Raw genomic sequence first — 21,599 nt, forward strand, 5'->3', positions numbered from 1 at the left:
ATCCTTCACACTTAGTGCTCATATTATGCTCATTTTCAGGTTCATAATTTTATTTAGAGGTTATATGAGAATAGGTTTTTTACATGGTTTGATTTTCAAAAAACACCATATTTTTGTTTTACTGCACATTGCTGCAGCTCTTCTTTTCACCCTGTGTGTTGAGCTCTCGGTTTTAGCTACAGAGTGAGGCATCTCACTTCTGTTCCATCTTTGTTGGGAGTCGCACATGCGCAGTAGCTAGTTAAGGACTACTAGCCAGTCAGAAGCAGAGTATGATGTCGTGCCACGCTAGCGGCTAGGCGAGCATTATAACGTGTGTTACAAAGTTACGCACGTTTGTCTCTGAAGTAAAGGCTGGACTACAATAGAGCTGTTTGGAGCAGTTGGTGAACAGTGTTTGCTGTTGGAGATGGTAAGTCCCTTTGGGGTGGACTTTGGGCTTTTTCACTTTGCAAACTGATTACATGCACAAAAAAGATATATAACACAATACAAAAAAGGGAAAAAAGCCAAAAAGCATAATATGAGCACTTTAAGATCTATAAACACACATGTAAATGGACTGTTTTTATATAATGCTTTTCTAGTCTTATCAATTACTCAAAGCGTTTTTACATAGTACAGTAACCATTCACACACATTCATACACTGCGGCCGAGGCTGCCATACAAGGTGGCCACCTGCTCATCAGATAAACACTCTCAGACACATTTACACTCCGATGCGTAGCACCGAATATCCTCCTTAGTATCGATTATCGAAAAATACCTCGTCATTCAATACCCAATTTCAATACCTGAGGAGTAAATCTCATTAGAGCCAGTAAGCATTGTGGTAGAAATTGTAATATATAGGTCAAAAGTGCATGCATACATCGGAACATCCTGTCTACGCATTTTGTCTGAAACATTTGTATACCAGTAGAAACGGCAGATTCAGAAGAAAGACTAAGCAGCAGTATAACAGATTAGTACATTTCCATTCTAGCATACAGCATGCTTCTTCCGAGATCTAATAAAGCTGCTGATTGGCTGTCTAACATTACACGCATGCAGGAAAAACTTGTTACGTTACGCAGAGACGGGGCTCACACAGTAGGAGCTGAAAAATAAATAAAAAGATTTGTGCCGTAATGTGTAATGTTGTAATTTATTTTCCTTTAATATACATTTGGTATTGGAAAAAAGTATTGTTTAGGAGCCGGTATAAATGTCACGGTATTGGTAATGAATATTTTTGAACGATACCCAGCCCTACACATGAATACATGCCCACTCGACAGCTGTATAATGTCTTGGCATTTGCAGGTCTTAAAGGTAATTTGAAGCGATCATTTCAACTCATTATTTTTCTCTAATGAGTCCGACATCCCTTTAGACAATAATGATATGATTTCTCTCCACTGGGCTCCATCTCCGCCTCCATTAAGTCCAAGAGGTGCTTCCCCACGACGGTTCATATCTAAACCCATTTCGCCTTTCAGCTGAAGTCTTCTTTTCACCGCTGCTCGCCGGTTGAAATGAGTTTCCCTGTCTCAGTGGGTACATTTAATGGCCATCTACTGTAATTGCTAAATGGCACTCTGGAGAAAGACACGGAAAGACATCAACACTTGGATACAAATACCTTGTTACCCATTGTTCTGGTGTAAGTGAGGCGACATAGCAGATACAGTAATATTGTAAAAGTCACATGTGTTCTTTCAACCTTTTCTTTCGTATTCAAAGCATACCAAACGTACTTTGAGTATGAGTTTATATTTTCAAAGATGGACACATTACACATTTTAAAACCTCAGGCCAGCTGTAGGTAATAGAGCCCAATCTACTTATTTGATTGATCTGTTATTGGCAATTTCTAGCTCATTAGTTCTGTAGTTCATAGTGAGAATTTCAGGATCTGTTCAAATCCAGGCTGAATTAAATCTTGTATTTAATACATTTTGCATTCTATGTTTTAGAGTTAAACCTCTCACAAAGAGAAACCTAAATTTTGACGAGATATTTCCTTATTTAAATGATTAGTTTGCAAAATGTAGGAGTAAAATGTCCTTGTATGGCTGCTTTTTGTTAAGACAAAGCTTGTGGCTTATTGTGTTAAATATAAAAAAGGAGATTTTTTTAATGTAAGGCATCCAAAAAAGTATTCTTTAGGTACCAAAACTATTATTTTATAAGTAGAGGTATTAAAGAATTTCTAACAATACCCAGCCCTTCTGTAGAATGGACTTATTTATTTATTTTTTAAACTTCACATAGTCCTTATAGCACTTTTGATGTAATAATGTGGATAACATTCCCTGACTCTGAGAAACATCATTTCTCCCCCACAGACTCCCAGATGTCAGGTGACTTGTGCGCCCAGGATGCCACATTGGTCACCACCACCACAACAACGGGAACCGGGACTGGGGTGGCGTCTCTCCATGTGGTCCAAGCCCGGCCCCTATGGCCCACCGGCCCCGCCCTGACGGCCCGTTTACGCCGCCTGATCACCGCCTACCAGCGCTTCACGCTGCGCCGCGAGCCGCTGCTCCGGCACGACTTCCTGCTCCACGACGGCCTCGTCGGCATGGGGATGGGAGGGGCCGGAGCCGCAGCCGCTCACAGCCATCACGCCGCCGGGCCGCTAGCATGGCAGCTGGGCGAGGAGCTCAGGCGGTGCTCGGTGGTCGCCACGGAGCCCGACCCCTTGTTCCTGGAGTGGCAGAGAAGGTAACCATGTTGGACATACTCCATACTATCAGTATCGGCTGTTTTAAGATCAATATTGTATCAGTGTTAGGGCTGCACATATGAGGTTAATATCTAACTGCGATTATTTTTGACTGATATTGCGATTGCAATATGATTTGATGATGTTTTAGGTGGACTCGTCGAGAGCAAGCTGATTTTTACCGCACCGTATCATCATTCGGGGTGGTGTATGACCCAGAGAGGAAGTCCTTCGACTGGTCCCAGTTCAGAGCGCTGGCCCGACTGGAGAGGAAGACGGACGAGAGTCTGGAGAAATACTTCAACTCCTTCGTCAACATGTGTAGGACGGCCTGCAAACTGCCTCCAAGGAAGGAAGAAGGTATTGTGTGTGTGTGTGAGTGTGAGTCTGAGTGTGTCTGAGTGTTACGGCCGAATGATTTAGGAAACAATCTAATTACGATTTTTCTGCCAGATATTGCGATTACGATTAGATTTGCGATTTTTATTTTGAGTTTAGCTAAAGTTCTGTGTAACAGATAAAACATGTCATGGAAAATTAGAACATGAGACACCATCAAAACTGCTCTATATTCTTATGTGAAGAACATACGTATATAAATGAATTTCCAGCAGTAAGGGATATGTAACATTATTCCAGCATTTATCTTTTTTTTTTAAAAAGGTAAATATAATAATGAGTGTGTGTGTGTGTGTGTGGGCAGATGTTTTTCATCTTTAGTAGAAGAAGATGAACGTGAACATCGAAGTGTTTGTGCAGCATTGTGTGTGTGTGTGTGTGTGTGTGTGTGTTGGAAAGTACAGATATTTGTATCTTTTGAGGACTTAAGAGTGTGTGTGTGTGTGTGTGTGTGTGTGTGTGTGTGTGTGTGTGTGTGTGTGTGTGTGTGTGTGTGTGTGTGGGGTCACATGTGCTATTTAAACATGACCGGCATGGCCTGAACTTGATGAAACTTTGCTAATTTAATTTACCTTGTTAATGTGGTTATTAAAACAGGAAGCTCAGGGTTCCTGCTTTGTTTTAATAGCCACATTTAGCTGTCTTTTTTTAATAAATATAAGTCAAACACTGCATTATTATTTACAAGTTAATGTTGTCATTGGGGTGTAGCTGCAGCCCTCATGTCCCTCCTGGGGACCTCGTTCCTGGGGAACATTACTGCCCCATGCTGGTGGGAGGATTCAGGTGATCTTTATTGACAGTTCATTTACAGTTCAGTACATTCAGTTGAGACCCAAACTCAATAAACAAATGAGAAAAATATATAAAAAATGTGTGTGAGTGTAAGGACATATTACAACATGTGAAATGTGTATCATCATAAATGTGACCTGTCAAATGACTTTAAACTGAGTTTTTATTTGCCACAAATTGCACATTTTAATGTTAAAAAACCCATCAGGATCTGGAAACAATTTTTCTGATTGGTGACAGGAGGATGTACATCACACTCAAAGACAGGGCTGACTTCTGCACATACAAACACACTTGAAGTTATTTAAATTTTTTTTCTCTCACTACCTTCATCTCTGCATCTCACCTACCTTCTCCACGCGTCTCACTGCCGCTGCTCAATGTTAACTCTCTCTCTCTCTCTCTCTCTCTCTTTTCCCTCTGGCCTTCCCTCTGGTTTCCTCCAGGGCTGGTGGATCCCGCTGTGCTGGTGGAGCCTCTGACCGAAGAGAGAGCTGCCCGGACTTTATACCGCATCGAGCTGCTCCGGAAGATCAGAGAGCAGGTGGGCTCTTTGCAATAACAAAGCTTCATCATTAATACCAGTTTTCACTGTTGTGACTCAGAAAAATTGTCTTCAAAGTTCATCTTCAACACAAGAGAGCAGAGTGCATTGATGGATGCACATGGACCTTATTTATCTCTCGGCTTTTTATCTGTAGCGTTTGACCGATGCGTGTTGTGTCAGAAGTAGCTCTTTTCTTCTAGTGTCGTAAATAAAACTACAAACTCTGGTGAAGATAGACATCCATAAATCTATCTAGAATTCATATAAAAAAAATAAAAAGTTCCTACACCCTAATATTTTGCCTCTTAATAATTTTTTAAGATTAGTTTTCTGTGCTGGCAGTGCTCAAAATGTTTTCATCCTAAAAGCAAATGAGTAAGTAAAACAATAAGATGTTATGTTATGCCTTTATTATCAGTATTCACTAGAGAGATGCCAGGAAATGAGGGGAACTAGGGACACGGCTCATGGTCGACATCTTAAACTTCGAGGCCAACGGGGTGCCCCATCTGTTTTGTTGTGAACATGCATGCAACAAAAAACCAAAACTTTCAGTGTGCATAACACTTTGTCATAAAAAAGTCTTAAATTACGAAATCTAAATTGTGGGCCTTAAAAAGTCTTAAATTTGCTCAAGTATTGTGTTCTAGGTCTTAAAGCTTTAGTGCATAACTTTTTGATATTAATGAACGTCCGTTACGTTCACAAGCCATTGCCAAATGAGTTGCTACAAAGCTAATTAAGACTATGAGCTCCACACAACTCTCTCTGTATTTCACAGCATGGCTATGTTTACAAAATTATGTAGTTCGAGTGAAGATAATTCTTCTTCTTCTGAAGAGTCCATCATGTTTTTTTTGTCCTCCTTGGCTACTAGCAACTGTGTAGAGGAGGGGTGGGGGTGGTGCGCAATCACGGAAGGCTTGCGTCATGTGGATGCGCCGACAGCGTTGTTGTCGTTACTTGGAATTCCTCATGGGGGAGACAGAAAGTACGCACTTTAGCTTTAAATAATTTTAAACGGGTCTTAATATACTGTCTAGGCAAGACCCACGCAGCAGCTTCGCAACTCCCATAAGGGACCTCTGTGTCGCTTTTGGATCCGAGCCAACGCTGCGGAGGTGCTCGGGTTCTCCACACGGTAACTAGACATCAGTCCTATAACATGAATGATGACATCGGTAAATTCAGACGATGTTTCCGGACTCAGACATCTGATGTTATTTTTGTTTTTTATGTCATTGTATAGATCTTAAATTTCATTCATAATCTTGAAACCTGCAGAAACTCTCTAAGTCATGTTGTAACTGTGACTGAGCCAGTACATAAAGCCAATGGGGGAGGGGGGAAGGAAGGCCTAGGGTTCAAGGGGTTAATGCAAACAGAAAGAAGCTTCTTAGGGCTGTGTTGTGCTGATAGATGTCATGGAACTTTACATTTATTCTTTAAATCTCTTAATATTTTACACTCACACCTTGTGCCTTCCTGCTCTCCAAACTTCTTCCTCCCGTCAGGTTCTCCGTCACCCGTTGCTCTCGGCCCGCCTCCAGCTGTGCCGCCCCTCCCTCTACCTTCCGGTCTGGTGGGAGTCTGGCAAACACGACCGCGACCTCCTGATCGGGGCGGCGCGCCACGGCCTGAGCCGCACCGACTTCTACATCCTGAACGACCCCCAGCTGAGCTTCCTGGAAGCTCACAGGAACTACGTCAGGGGGCACCCAGCTCATCTTCACCCCCAGAGCCACCACCACCCTCACCACCCGGGCTTGGTGACTCACTCTAGCATCACTTCTTCGTCGTCCTCGTCTAATCCGCAGCTGCCCCTGCCTCACTGCTGCCTGTACGATTCGGGTCTGGGTCGCCACTCCCCTCAGCCCCCCGAGTATCCCCACCAGTCCTCTCACCACCACCACCACCACGCCCACCACCAGCATCACTCCGTGCCTCCATCGGCTCCTTCTCCTTCCTCTTCCTCCTCCTCTCACCCTCACCTCCACCCTCTGCCGTTGGACGCCCAAAATTCTGCCTCCCCCAGTCTGGGAATAGTTCCTGGCTCCCGGGGAGATTTCCTCGACTGTCCCCCTCTGGATGAAACCCTGGAGCTGGGTGTGCTGCAGCATGACCCCCTGTCTGCAGAGGCTTTACACGGAGGGAAGGCGTCCAAAGACGCCCTCAACGGTTTCCCGTTCAATTCGGCGGCGGGGGGCCAGAGCATGCTCAACTCGTACGGCGTGGGGGGCACGGACCTCGATTTGAAACTAAGGAGTGATGTGCTTGTAGGTGAGCAGGGCTCCTCAGAGGAAACGGGCCTGATGGCGCCATCGGTGGAGTTGGATCAGTTACAGGTACACACTGTGCTTTAAATCTGTATTCTCCTTATTCGTATAGTCCAGGGCTCAGCCACCTTTAAGGTCAAAAGAGCCGTTTTTTGACCCAAAGAAATTTGTCTGGAGCCGCAAACATATTCAATTCTTATAATAAAGGTAACACAGTTCATTAGGATCAGAATCAGTCAATCTTGTTTGTGAAGCTGAATGCAGAGGGGAAGATGTTTTTGTGGCGTGAGGATTTGGTCCTGATGTAAGTTTCAATTAGCCCATCAACATTACTAATGGTTCAAAATGAGCATTTATTAATATGGTGATGTTTGTTGCGGTTTTTATGGCCCTGTCTTTGATGGTCTTTGCGGAGAGGCATCTCTTTAATTCTCTGAACAATCACAATTTACAAACTAGCAGCAACAGTAGTGGGGTTTGGAGATTTGATCCAATTCTTAAAAGTACATTCGCTCTGGTCCGCTTCTGAAATTCTCTCTTTCTCTCATACCCAGCTGAGTACTTTAAGCAGATGCAGTGTTTGATCTGCTTGTTCTGGAAATGTCTTTTATAATACATTTTTTTGATGTTTGCCAGTTCTTCGCTGCAGATCATGCAGAGCGGTAAGCCATTAGCTTTGGTGGTTAAAGCAAATTAATCTGTCTACGCACTATTCATGTCTTCATTTTCTGTCAAGACTTTTCTTTTTTTGGGGGGGGTTTTGTACCCATAACTAGTCTATGGAAACTACATTTTTTAGAGGATAAGGTGCCTGGCTGTACGTAGGCTATGACGCACATTTTAGTTGACTGAATTTGTTATGTAGCCTAAGTGGAGAATGTAAGAATCCCTTTAGGCCTGCAACAATAATAAATTAAAGGTACCCTGCCACACGTATTTTATTACTTGGTAGTAATGTCTGAAGTTCTACCATGGACTCTGTAACATTTTTTTTGTGGAAAAAATGCCTTGGTTACCTTGTTTCAAGCCATTCTAGCGTGGTATAGAAAGCCTGCAGGAAGATTTGTGCCAGTTCTCATTACTATTCAGTGAGCTAAGCTGCTTGACTCTGATTGGCTAACAGCTGGCCAATGAGAGCCTTGCTATCAGCATCCTTTACCCGGTGCAACTGGGCGTGCTTATGACTAGTAAGGAGCTCAGGCAACACTACGTCAGACTGACCAGCTTTTGTAATTGGCCTGATTTCTCCGCTTCTTTCTTTTCAGTGGCTAGAGCTGACCAAGGAAGTAGCAGTTCATTTTCACATTCACCACATAACACAAACTCATATGGACCTAACGTATTTAAAAAAATGTGTGGCAGGGCACCTTTTAAATTTAAAAAGTTAAAAAAATAACAATTTAACATTTCCATTTAACTTTTTGTCAAAGCCACAGGGAGCCACTGGTTTAGTCTGTAAACTGTGGAGCTGCAGGTGGCCTACCCCTGGTTTAGTCTGTGATATGTGAGGAAATGACGACAAATCCACGTCATCATCTTTCATGCATCCGTCCCCTTTGCCCCTGCAGGCTCCCTGGGACGGCACGGACCACTCCAGTCCAGCTCACCACATGTTCAATGAATCGGATCCCATCCTGGGTCCTCCCACTCTGGAGACCGGCTTCCTGGAGGACGAGGAGGCCCAGGGGGGAGACCGGGGAGGGGAAGAAGGGGGAACTCTGGAGGAGTGTCTGGGCCTTCCACCCTCATCCTCCCCCTCCCACCCGTCTGCAGGAGATTCTGTGGAGCCGCTGTCCTCAAGTTATATGCTCTTCAAGGTAGGCCTGTAACAATTACTACATAATTGTCTGATCGCAATATGTTTACATAATTGCCGTTTCTTTGATTAACCGATTATTACATTATCTGGGTCACATAACAGGGATATAAGCAAAAGATGTATCCTGGTAGTCATTCAAAACTTCATTTGTTTGAAAAATAAATACATATATTGTAAAATATATGTAAACATAATTGTAAAAAAAAATATATTTTTTTTACAATTATGTTGTCAATCGCAATTATTTCTGAGACAATAAATTGTACAGTAAAATTTTGAATTGTTACAGCTCTACTTTAAGTTTGGTTTTTGTATCATGGTGCCATCAGGGTAACATTAGTAACTTGCAGAGTTAATCACATCAGATCTGAAATAAACGTCCCTATAGTGATGTTTTCAGTGGGACAGGCAATGGACAAACAAGCCAGTGGTTCTATGAAATTCATTACTTAAGTGTTGAATTGATAGTAAAAAAGTAAAGTGGATGTACTGAGAAAACAGGTTCGTCTTCAAAGATAACTAATGTATCAGGATATTCAGGCAGCTTTTCAAAACAGATCAAACTGTCCTTTCGGTGAAGAAATGAAATGAATGGGTTGTACTTCAACTGAGACTAACGTGTGTCTGGGCCAGGACTGCTTCAAAAGAACTGTAATAAACATGTTTGAATGGCTTTTTGCCGAACACTGAGGCCTTTGGCTCTCTCTGGCTGTTAACGTTATGGAAATGTTTAACTAATGAGAGAAAACACCAGCTGTTAAAAGAAGACCATGGTGAACTGAGCAAGTCTGTTATTTTAAGACTAATATTTTTTCCAATATATATATTTCAAATTTATGCAAAATCACATTTAAAATAATCACACTGACGATCAATGGGATAAGTCACGTTCCACTGGTATCATTTACATTAAACTAAAGTCTTCATACATACAAAGGAAAACATGTATTTTGTTTGTTTTTAATTACAATGTGTTAACCCTTTGTAACTAGCATTTTTTTTAAAACAATAACTCAAGACCCTTTTGTTTTCTGTATTCAGGACATTGGCGTGAGCGAGGAACCCAGCGCAGATCAAACGGACCTGTCGGCGAGCCCCCCTCCTCCCTACGTCCCCCCTCCTCCCCTCTCTTTGTCTGGCATCACTGGCCACGAGCCGCAGGATAGGCTGGGCCACTCTGACGTCGCCGAGAGCCTGGCCAATGCCGTGGAGGGAGGAGAAGGCCAGGAAGTAGGCGTAGGGTTTGAGTTTGATGACAAGGAGGAAGAAGAAGTGGAAGACTTGTCCAGGGCCGCCATGGAGCACAACTTGGAAAAACAGAGCGATCACTGTCTGGTAGGGGAGGAGTGTGATGCAGACCAAGGTATGTCAAAAATACTGCTAGTGTTTACAATGGATCCCAAAACTAATTCCTTTTACTTAAATGGCTGTAAGGGGCGGCAGATAGTAGGGCTGCACAATTAATCACCGTCGTGTCACAATCGCAGTATAAACTAGTGCGATGTCCAAATTGGGGGGGGCAGGGGGGCAGTGCCTATAAACTTTTTTGTTATAGGCAAAATATGTGTCCAACCATTCTGAATGAAGTATTGTGGTGCTGCAGAGATGTCCCGGCCTACAAATCCTTTCCTATAGACTAAAGAAAGTGAGAATAATGATACAAAAATGATCATTCCCTCTAATATCGTGAATCATATCGCAATATCAGTCGAAATAATCGCAATAAGGGGCGACCTCTAGCTCACCCAGTAGAGTGTGCGCCCCATGTAGGCTGAGTCCGTGGCCCTTTGCTGCATGTCGTCCCCCCTCTCTCTCCCCTTTCCTCTCTTCAAGCTGTCCTGTTGATTAAAGGCCATAAAAAAGCCCCAAAAAATAATCTTAAAAAAAAAAAAAAGATCACAATTAGATATTTCTTTTGTAGAATTAGTGTGATTGTTTGTATGATTTTTGTTTTGTTGTACACAATGTAAATTGGATGTAAATCAGTACATTTCCATAATCTTATCCTCACAGGCGCAGACCGAGGTTTGGGAGTCATGGATCCACCCATGGAAGTGCCGCAGCTGGACGGGATCGTGCCAGAGCCGGGCCTCGGAGAACAGGACGAACAAGACCTTCAGGAGAGCTTCGACCAGGCAGAGCATAAAGTGGAGTTGCCGCGAGACGTGCATCCGTATCTCGGGAAGCTGGGACAGGAGGGTAGCTTCGCGTGTCCTGAGTCTATTGAAGAGCCTGGAGAGGAAGTGGGCGGGTTGATCCTGTATCAGACGGTGGAGGAAAACTCTCTTGACACTGAAACGTTGATGGGCAGCGCAGCTGGAGAGGACGGACCAGCGGAGTGCGCAGATCTGGCAGATCAAGTGGACGAGATCTCTGAAGGGCAGATTGATCACGTTTCTCTTATGGATGTCACAGTGGTTGGACCCGGCGATGAAATGACAGCGAGCCAATTCAACGTCAAACCCGACGACATGGTGCTGCAGAGCGTTTACTCGGAATACGCCCAACCCTCCTGCCCTACTGCGTCTGTCTCATCCCCCACAGTCGCATCAAAGTCTGATGAAAGCACCGCAACGAGCGGCGGCGCCGGAGTCAAAACGGAAGTCTCCATGGATCAGGCCAACTACGAAGGTACAGTTGAAGATCTGAACTTGCCATACGGCAGCAGGGACTGCAAGAATCGAGTCCTGACATTCTCCCTTCATCCGGACAGCAAAGACAATCTGCTCGAGCAAAATGAAATCAAAATTGCCCCGACTCTACCTGCAAACAGTATTGACACGAAGCCGTCTGATCTTAAATTTTCTCTGCTATCAGACCGGGGTGGTGAGAAGAAACCACAGCAACTGGAGCTGCCAGTCAAGGTAGAGGAGACCAAGACGGAGACGGCTGTCGATGTCTACCCTGACAGCTCCAAACTCAAACATGGAAAATTCCTTTCCTACTGCGTGAAGTCGGAAAACGTGGTGACCAAAGCCGAGCAGTTAGACTATCCTGTCAAACCAGAAACGCCGGAGACTAAAGCCGAAGATCTAAGCCTTCCCGTGAAGCCTGAGAGCTTGGACCGTAAACCCGAAGTCCTCCAGTTCGCCGCCTACTCAGAAGGCGCCCAAATCAAATCTGAAGCGAAACCAGTAGCTCTCCAGTTCGCTGCGTATACAGACGGAGCTAAGCTGAAGACTGAGGCCGAGCCAGAGGATTTAAGGTTGACGGCCTTCCCCGACACCTCTTCCATCAAGCCCGAAGCCAAGCCAGAGGCTCTGGAGTTCCCGACCTACCCAGACAGCTCGGAGATCAAACCCCAGGCCAAGCCGGAGCACCTGGAGTTTACAGCTCTACCCCAGATCAAGGCCGAGGCCAAGCGAGAGCTGCTGGAGGCAGACAGCACCGTCCTGACCCCGAAGCTGGAGCAGGCAGACGGGCTGCTGGACGCCTCGGAGAGTCTGGGGGGGAAAGGCCCCGTGAAGGAGGAGAGGCCATCTACACCAGGTGAGAACACTCAGACCTGGCAAAAGAAAGAAAGTTTTTTAGAATCGGGGCAATATTTGTTAAAGGCAAAATATGTGTCAAACCATTCTGAATTTAATATTGTGGTGCTGCTGCATGTTCCAGCCTACAAATCCTATCCTACGGACTGAAGAAAAAAATCTTTGTTTGGGACCGATCCTCGCAAAAAAAAAAGTACCTTAATATTTTTCAATGAAAATGAGAATAATGATACAAAAATTATCATTCCCTCCAATATCGCAAATCATATCAATTAAAATAATCGCAATTAGATATTTTCCTCATATCGTGCAGGCCTACCATTATTTGCAAACCACATGAAGCGTAGTGTACTGACGTTTGCATTGTTGTTGTCACAATGTTGTTGTGTTTGTTAGGACTGAATTAAAATGCAATGCTATTTAAAAAAAAACCAAAAAAACAAGGCATATTGTTGAGCTCCAACCTGTCCCCCTCCCCCTCCAGTGGCCGTGGTGGAAGGTTACCCGGGCAGCCCCAGGTTTGCAGCTCCTATTTCCATGTGTGAGATCCCCGACAGCCTCCATGACACCCGGGAGCCCACCATCGCCCAGCTGCTGCAGGAGAAAGCACTGTACTCGTTTTCTGAGTGGCCCAAGGTACTGTGATGTCATTATGTGTCTAAAATGTCTGTTAACTATTAAATGTATCCTCCAATCTATGCAACAAAACCTTTTTATTTTTTTATGAACAGACAATGCTGGAACAGCTGGAAAAAAGTTGTCAACAGTAACGTTTCGTTAGTGAATGCAGCGTGGTGTTCCTTTTTTAGCAACAGTTTGCTTTATTTGCAATGGTTCCTCAAAAGCATCATATGTCTTACAAATACATTCTAGGATATCATGGCCTTTTTCTCACAGAAAGAGTTCTATTTCAGTCTTTGGACCAGATATATGGCAGTGGTGGGATGTAACTAAGTACATTTATTCAAGTACTGTACTTAAGTGCAAATGTTGAGGTACTGTACTTGAGTCTTTTTTGTGTTATGCCACTTTCTACTTCTACTGCGCTACATTTCAGAGAGAAATATTGAACTTTTTACTCCACTACATTCATCTGACAGCTTTAGTTACTAGTTACTTTACAAATCAGGATTTTTTGCACACAAAACACATGTAGTTTATAAAATCTGATGTTTTATTATAAATTAAACTACCCAAAAATATAACGGCCTACAGGTCCAGCTGAAATGATTAGACCATTAAACACACAACTGGTTGGATCGTTTCCAGTTTCTAAAATGGGAGGATTTTTCTGCTATGAGTACTTTTACTTGTAATACTTTAAGTACATTTTCCTGATGATACTAACATTTTCAATGCAGGACTTTGACTTTTTTCAGTGTGCTATTAGTACTTTTCTTAAATAAAGCATGTATATACATATATAGTGGAAACTCTGATTTCATCTTCCTGCCATAAATTCAGTCCTGTGCTCTTGTCTGGCTCCCTGTAGGACCGGGTTATCATCAACCGCCTGGACAGCATCTGCCACGCCATCCTGAAGGGGAAGTGGCCTTCGTCAAGTGAGCAGTACGACTCGCCCGGCTCCCTGGTGGCCAACTCTTGCCTGGCCAACAGTTTAGCCCAGCAGCAGCAGCACCACCGGGCCAGCTTTCTCCCCACCACGGCCTCCAGCTCGGTCCCAGGCCAGACCAGGGCTCAGCAGACCAACCTCGGCCTGGGCTTCTCCATCCCTCCCCCTCTCACAAGACTACCTAAGGTGAGAACATCTCTATGACCCACCGAATGTATGAATGAAAAACTCCCTTTTGTTGTACATATCTTTGCATCTATCATCCGTCCACATGTATCTCCACTATCTCATGCCATGGTTCATTCAGGTGGTGTCCAGTTTGCTCGGCTACCGATGCTAATAGTGCTAACAGACTTCTGATAGCTAACGGACTTACAAGGACTCTGCAAAAAGTGCATCATCACTTTTAATTGTCTTTTCTGTGCTCCCAAGTAGAGTATTATCCCGAGTATTGTTTTTTAAGTCCAAAAAAAAATCACACATAATTTTTGTTTCTTATCGGGTATCCTGATAGATTAAAATGTTATGTATCCTTGTTAGATTCATAGCTCACACATGAAATATCTATCTCTGTTTAGTCAGAATAAGGGATCGATTGATGCTGGCTTTTACCTTATTATTATACCAATTATTAGTAGTTAATCAAACTGATAACCGATATTTGTCAAATTTAAGATTGGATCGTTACAAACTCCAACACAAAACTTTGTTTTGATGCTTTAAGCACTTATTTAATAAATGAAAAAACTTTGAACATCAATACCCAGTAAAAGATAGTCAGATAGTGTTGTGGGCGGGACATTAAGTCAGACTCAGTGTTGACTGACACAGAGCTGTAGACGAGCCAAAGTAAAGCACTTTTTAATTCATTAATTTTATCGGTTATCAGGCAAATAAATAATGCCGATGCAGATAATCCGCCAGGGCCGATAATCGGTCTATCCCCAGTCCGAATACAAAATACTTTATTGTCAAATGTAGAGCAGGTTTTTCAGGTAGCACTGGGCACCTCTAGTCCACACCATTACTTTGTTGCTTCTTTGTACAGTTCCCTGTCACTGTAATGTGTACTGTTGATATTATACATGTTGATATCAGACTTGGGCAGGTAGTCCTATTGTAAACAATTGTTTAACAGGCTTATATGTACAAGACACATGTACCAATATTAAAGGGATCAATTGACCCAATTTGTAGTCTGACCAATTACCTGTAGGGCATTGTTCCCAAAACGTTCCCCTCCGTAGATACCAGGGAACAGATGGGTTGAGAGCGATTTATTTTCACTCCATATCTCATGCTCTCAGAGGTAAACAAACCAGGCAAGATCAGCTTTGAAAGCCTGAAGCAGCTTTCCCGAGAGGAGAGCGTAAACACATTTTGGAACATCTGTTGAAGTGTAGGGCTCGTGGTTTATTGGTTTATTTATTTATTTATTTATTTATTTATTTATTTATTTATTTATTTATTACACCCAGGTCTGGTTGACAGCCACCACTGTGTTGTGTCTCAGTCCATATGTATGTTTAACAAAGCCATCGTCTCTCTCCCCATTCTTGTCTACCCCTCACCCACTCTGTCCACTTTGGCAGTACATGTCGCGGGGCGGCGCATGTGGGCGCGGAGCTTGGCGCCTCAACTCCTTGCCTCTCTTACAGGAGAGGCTCGTGGCTCCTCCGTACCTCCCCGAGCTCAAACGAGCGGGGGGTCGGCGGTCATTTGACTACGAAGCCGCTGCCGCTGCAGCCGCCGCCAAGGTTTTAGCTGGGAAATCGGCATGCCACGCCGCCGCCGCCACGAGCTCCAGTGGCGCTACTCCGGTGGTGGCGCCGCCCTCTCACCGCACAGGAGCCGCCATGTTGATCAACGGCTGGCAAGAAACGGCCATAGATCTGACCAAGGCGTCCGCAGAAATAAGCACCACCAGTGGCGCCGGGACGGGAGAAGCGGTCGGCCACCACGGCGCCGGCAGCTGTCACAAGCTGCCGCCTCCGCCGCCGCCCCCCATCACCGCGCCGCTGCAAGGCTCTGTGGGTATGGACATGGCTGGGATACTGCAGGCAGGGCTCATCCATCCTGTTACGGGCCAAATAGTTAACGGAAGCCTGAGGGGAGATGACTCACTGAGGAGGAGGAGAGGGAGGAGGAGAAACGTGGAAGCACTGTACTCTGAGTTCACCAAGAGCAGAGGACTGCACCTCCCAGAGACACAGGTGGGTGTAGGGAGGAGGAAAGGCGTAGCGCAAGTTCTGATTGTTGTGTGTGCTGCACTGTGAAAGGTAGAATCCGCAGCTCGGGCATTTTGGGGGAAAAGGTTAAATAAAAGAGATTGGATAAGAGAGGTATGTCCTTTGCCCTAATCGGGTTTTCCAAACTTTAAAACGTGTGTCTGTGTCTGTGTGTGTCTTTCCAAACGCAGGGCCGATTGGAGGTGATCAGCCACTCCTCCGTCTCCTCCTCCACCTCCTCACCGTCCCCGTCTCCTTCCGAGCGCCCCGCTGGCCCCCCCACGCCGTCCTCCTCCTCCACCCCCACCCCCACCCAGACGCCTCCTCAGCCAGAGATCGTGGCCATCGACCGAGAGGCGGCCAGCAAAGGTCTGATCGAGTGGCTGAGACAGAATCCGGGCTACAGCATGGATCTCCCCACGTTCGCTCATGTGAGTGTAAAAATGCACCACTGAAGAAAAAAAAAAAAAAAGTGACAGTTACATTTTAGAGTGCAGTTTTCTACTGATATTTTCATTCAACTTATCTCTTGAGTGTCTTTTGAGATATGTCTTAGCCTTTCATCATGTGTTTGTTGCGCCAGTTGATATTGCAATGACGATAAAAAAACCGATATATCGTGCAGCCCTAGTCTGATATATTTGGATGTATAATCCGTTTTTATCAGCAAGGTGTTGTGGTTTTCTCATGATGTCATCATCACGTGTGTCCATTTCTGTGGCGTTATGCTGTTGGTGACCGCAAACCAGCGGAACGTCATGTACAGCTACACACAGGGCCTGAAATTAACACTCCGGTTACCAAATGTGGGTGAATTTTGCCATTGGCGGGTTAAACTGTCACATTGGCGGGTAGTCTTTGACAATTGAGTGCTTCATTAGTTGTTATTTTGACACTGTTGGTCTTTCACATTTCAACCAAGTCTGCCATTTCCTTGGATTTGAGCTAAAAAAATCAATCAATAAAAAGATAATAAATATATATATATATATATATATATATATATAATATTCTGTCATTAATTAGGTGGATTTCGTTAATAACTTGACAGCATTTACATGTGTATTCTTAACAAGTTCATGAACAATGCTCATGCATTTCCTGTATTTTATTTTAATAAGGTGAAAAGAAAACATTGGCTGGTAAAAAGCCTGTGTGGCTATTGGACTGGTGGCCAAAAAAGTAAAATAATAGAATCCATGTTTATTTATTTTTTTATTATTTTTATAGTATCTGTTTAACATTTCCTACATTATTTGTTTTGAGCTGCTTTTTTTGGGGACATGCGTGTAATTGTTTCTCTCTTACTTCCTCCTTCCTCCGTCCTGTCCCTTGCCTTCCTGTCTGCAGTCTGGAGCAGGTCTGTTACATGGTTTTGTGGAGCGTCCCAAGCAGAGGAGACATCGCTGTAAAGACCCGACCAAGCTGGATATCAACTCTCTGACGGGGGAGGAGAGGGTTCCTGTTGTGCACCGAGGCACCGGACGCAGGGTAGAAAAAAAAAAAAAAACACACCACACCACACCCACACACACACAGTTCAGTCATGGGAAAAAGTAAACACTAGTAATACAGGCTGCCATGGAGTTGAGAAAGCAGGAAAATCTGAATCAGTGTTTTTCTGCCTTGCAGCTTGGTGGTGCTATGGCTCCGGCCATAAAGGAGCTCTCCCGGTGGCTGGATGCCAACTCAGAGTACTATGTAGCTCCAGACTGGGCTGATGTGGTCAAACACTCTGTGAGTATAACAAGTTTACTTCCTGCTGCGGGCATTAATAACATGCAGAATTGTGAACATGAACAATAAATGATGGTTTTAATCGTCCTTTTTGAAAAATTATTGCATTTTTGGACTCCATTTCTAACTTTCTTCTTCCCATTTATACTACTGTCGTATGTTTCTTCAAATGTCCTCAAAGTCACGTTAGGTCCATCCCTTTTCTGTACTCTTCAGTCACTGTTATGTAATCTACTAGCTCCATGAGCGTTAACCTCTTCCTCTCCCTCCCCTGCAGGGTTTCCTCCCCGAGGGGAAGTTCTCTCGGATCCTGACGGAACCCGTCAACAGAGACCCGGGCTCTCGCCGCCGCGGACGCCGGCCTCGCAGCGAGATGCCCAAGCCCCTGCTGTCCGTCTCCGACTCTGCCTCAGCCGGCCTCGGCCCCCCGCTCTTCATGAACGGCGGGTTAATCGGCAGCATGGACTCCATGGTGGCCATGCAGAACCTCCGGGGTGCTATTCCTGGGATTCCCATCTCCGGCATCATGGCTGCTGGATTCCCACACGGTTTCTCCGCAGCCGTCCAAGCGGGCGGAGCCGCCGGGGAAGACGCCAAAAACGGGTTGAGTATGTTACCCATGATGCTGCACGGCATCCCGCACCCGCATGGGGCTGGGATCCCACAACATGCCTTGTTCAGCGTTGGCGCAATGATGGCGCACACGCCTCCCCCTCCTCCTCCTCACCCCAGCTCCTCCTCCTCCTCTTCGTCGTCACTGTCCGCCGCAAAGGTCACCACGACGACGGCGCCTTCGACGTCCGACGCGGCCAGCCCCTCGTCCACCACGCCCGCTGAGAGAGAGAGCGCCGCCGCCGCCGCCTTCTCCGGCTCCGGCGGAGGAGAAAAGGAGCCAGCCCCGGAGGAGAAAGGAGCAGCAGAAGCCAACAAAAGAGCGGCGGAGGCGGCGGCGGCCGTCATTACCTCCACCAGCAGAGCCCACGTCGGCGCCGCGCACCTCGGAGCCGGCACCGGCAGCCATCTCACCTTCAACCCCTTCCTGATCCCGGGCATGTCCCACGGCCTGCTGTACCCGCACATGTTCCTGCCCCACGGCGGCATCATGGCGCTGCCCGCCATGCCTCCCGGCCCAGGCGACGGCTCCCCGGGCAGCCCCAAGAGGAGGAAGAAGAGGGAGAAAGAGGAGGAGAGGGAGAAGGCGGCGGGAAAGGGAGAGGAGCGAGAAAGTACAGTCAAGGCAAACGCCAGCTCCTCGTCTACCTCCGCCCCTCCCTCTACCTCAGCTCCAGACCCAGGCCCGGGTGCGACCGAAGAGGACGGTCCCGCGGAGCCCCAGGAACCGGACTCCCGTAACCCTGCCGAGGGAGCGGCAGCGGAGGAGAGATTGAAGGACAACGAGGGAGGGGCAACAGAGGAGGAGAAGCGGGACGCTGAGGAGCAGAGACAGGCGGAGGGAGAGGAAGCGTAGAGGAGGAGAAAACTGCAGAGAGATGACCACTTCCTGCTCCGCCCCTCCTCCAGCCTCCCTCGCCGCTCCTCTCTCGACTGAGCAACAGTGTAAAGTTTGTGCCGTGTCTGTCAGTCAATGTCCATGTAAAGACTTTTATTATGATGATGACTAACGATAACGATGATGATGATGATGATTATATTCAACTTAGTTCTGTTTCTATACCAAGACCCCACCCACCCTGTCCACTCCCTCCTTGTATACAAAAAAAAAAAAAAAAAAAAAACCAACCAGTGTAAGAAATGTTCTTCTGTGTATTCTCCCCCTTCATTCTGCATCGAGACTGAGTCGGGAGGGACACTCAATAGGAACACGCACACAAACACGCACACACACACACACTCTGCAGGCAAGCTGTGCTAACCAAGGAGCAGCGTTGGCAGTAATGATTCGGTCATAAGCTAAAAGTGATCCGAGGTGGTGTGTTTGCAAAGTTCTGGACTGGTGTGTTTTTGCGCGGACTAGAGGATGACAACGCAGGGTTGTGTGGCTCAGCTGTCACGAGTTTGGTTCTCTAAAGTTGGTCAAATTTCTCACAACAGTTTATATACGTTTATGTTTGAGGTCCAAACCCGAGCCGGATTACTGTCTTGTTATGTTTGACTTTTGCCACGCTCCACTAAACTGAGTGATATTTTTTTTGGGGGGGCGGGGCGGATTATCTCTGTGCAATGTTCAAAAACCTTGCAGGCGAAAGTGTATGTTGGTAACCAACATTTCCAGATACATGTGACACTACAACACCTCTTTCTCCTCAATACTAAGGGAAAACACTGATACACATAAACCTAACATGCGAGAGCTATACGAAAATGCACAGCAGCCCAAATTTATTTCAAAGGGTAGCCCTTTTGAATATCTCTTAAGTCGTCTTGATGTGACTCAGAGAATAAAAGTACATTTAAGAAAGCTGCCGAATCAGAAAAAATAAATACATTTGTTGGTTAGTTTTTTACTAAAATTGAGAAAATTGACTACAATTTACAAGTGACATTGACTAGAAGGTCCAAAAAGTCACAGTACAAGTGAGGTGAAGAAATCCCAGGCATGAATGTTGTATCTTAATTGTAAGATAGCATTGTCTGCCAACCCCCCACGTTTTAAATCCTGTCATTCATGTTTTTTTTTTCTACTATTACAAACTATTATTATCAATACTATGCCATTGCTGCTATAACTTCTTTTTTGAAGGAAGTTCCAAGAGTTAAAAGGTCCTTTACTCTTCACACTATAGTAACAATCCAGATTTCGAGAACAGGAAAACATTGAGTGCAACAGATACTCACAGCCAGAAGAACTCCACCTTTTGCTTTTATTGATAAAAGCAGAGAACAATCATGAGATTGATTTGTTTCTATACTTTTTAGATCATGTTAAAGATGTTTTGTTTAAACTCAGACGCAAAGTCCCTTTGAGAGATTGCCCCTCAAGTGTTCAGGCCTAGTCAGAGGAAATGAAAGACAGAAATTCAAGAGCTCTTTCGGGGCCACCAGGGGGCGGTAGGAGGCAGATTTGATTGTATCCTGTACTGCAAACACAAGGGTGGAGGGATTGTGGGAGAAAAGAGGAGAAGAGGTTGTGTTTTAGTTTTTTAAATCTGAGTCCCAGATAAATTTAACTTACAGCCAATCAATAAAACAGTGGCTCATCAGGAGTAGTATTAAATGACTGCTGCAAAATGGATCCAATCATGTACCTTGTAGCATCATGGCCCTTTCTGTGTGGCCCTACTGTCTTCTCCTCACGTTTTGATTCTGTGTTCAGAGAGGTATTATCCGCACGTCGTTGACCATCTGTCCAGCGAAAGGGAATAGTCTGTTCTTACAGATAAAACGGGAAGAGGAGGGTTGAGTGCCTCGTCGTTGCTCTTTGTCTCATTTCTTTTCCTCGGATTAGTTTTAATAGCCGTTCATACTAAGAGTTTCTAAATATGTAAATCTATCACTGTATATTGCTGGGTTTTTTTTCTTTCTTTAAATGCACCATTTATTTCTTCCGGCATTCGTTTGTTCTCCATTTGGGAAAAAAGAAAATACTTGACAGATGCAAGGGGGATTTTTGCATTGAGTTTAGTCCCCGTGTTTTCGGTATTAAACAGACTGTACTGTACATTAAATGGATGCAAGTTGCTGGTTTTTATTCAGTCTTTTCAGAACAGGGTCTGTATTTTGAGGGGTTATAAGTCAAATGTTTCCGTTAATGATGTTGGACTTCACTTTTGTTTTGTTTTCATACATGAAAACATAATTTTTGCACAATGTCTTTTTGTGAATGTTAACCTGTTTCTGTACGGTCTTGTATTTCCTTCATGTGTGCCTGGGAGTGTGCGTGATGGCGGGAGCGAGCGCGTGTCTGTGTGCATGCATGCGCACACGTTTTGTCGTGGAGCTGTGTTTCGACTTCTGTCTCGTGCTTACAGGTCACATTTCTTGTTGGGGGGGGGGGGCGAACAAAAACATAGTTGTTGCCTTGTCACACCTTTGTGGCTACATATAATTTATTATACTTTTAT

General features: G+C 45.0%; 1 protein-coding gene across 8 annotated transcripts in view; it reads left to right on the plus strand.

The window, feature by feature from the left end:
• chd6 (chromodomain helicase DNA binding protein 6) overlaps positions 1–21,215 on the plus strand; it is a 145,356-nt gene extending 124,141 nt beyond the window's left edge. For 7 of the 8 annotated variants that reach the window (XM_028577096.1, XM_028577097.1, XM_028577098.1 and 4 more), the window contains 15 exons: positions 2,333–2,714; positions 2,867–3,075; positions 3,826–3,900; positions 4,356–4,453; positions 5,971–6,801; positions 8,301–8,549; positions 9,593–9,914; positions 10,565–12,040; positions 12,524–12,675; positions 13,532–13,798; positions 15,205–15,825; positions 16,032–16,271; positions 17,191–17,331; positions 17,473–17,577; positions 17,855–21,215. In XM_028577096.1, coding sequence (XP_028432897.1) covers positions 2,333–2,714; positions 2,867–3,075; positions 3,826–3,900; positions 4,356–4,453; positions 5,971–6,801; positions 8,301–8,549; positions 9,593–9,914; positions 10,565–12,040; positions 12,524–12,675; positions 13,532–13,798; positions 15,205–15,825; positions 16,032–16,271; positions 17,191–17,331; positions 17,473–17,577; positions 17,855–19,045 — 6,359 coding nt within the window. In that variant the 3' untranslated portion in view covers positions 19,046–21,215. The remainder of the gene's footprint in view (positions 1–2,332; positions 2,715–2,866; positions 3,076–3,825; positions 3,901–4,355; positions 4,454–5,970; positions 6,802–8,300; positions 8,550–9,592; positions 9,915–10,564; positions 12,041–12,523; positions 12,676–13,531; positions 13,799–15,204; positions 15,826–16,031; positions 16,272–17,190; positions 17,332–17,472; positions 17,578–17,854) is intronic. The other variant, XM_028577099.1, reaches the window with a different exon arrangement.
• The last annotated feature ends 384 nt before the right edge of the window (positions 21,216–21,599 follow it).

This window comes from Perca flavescens, chromosome 4 (assembly GCF_004354835.1).
Source record: "Perca flavescens isolate YP-PL-M2 chromosome 4, PFLA_1.0, whole genome shotgun sequence".
In the NCBI taxonomy this organism is placed as follows: domain Eukaryota; kingdom Metazoa; phylum Chordata; class Actinopteri; order Perciformes; family Percidae; genus Perca; species Perca flavescens.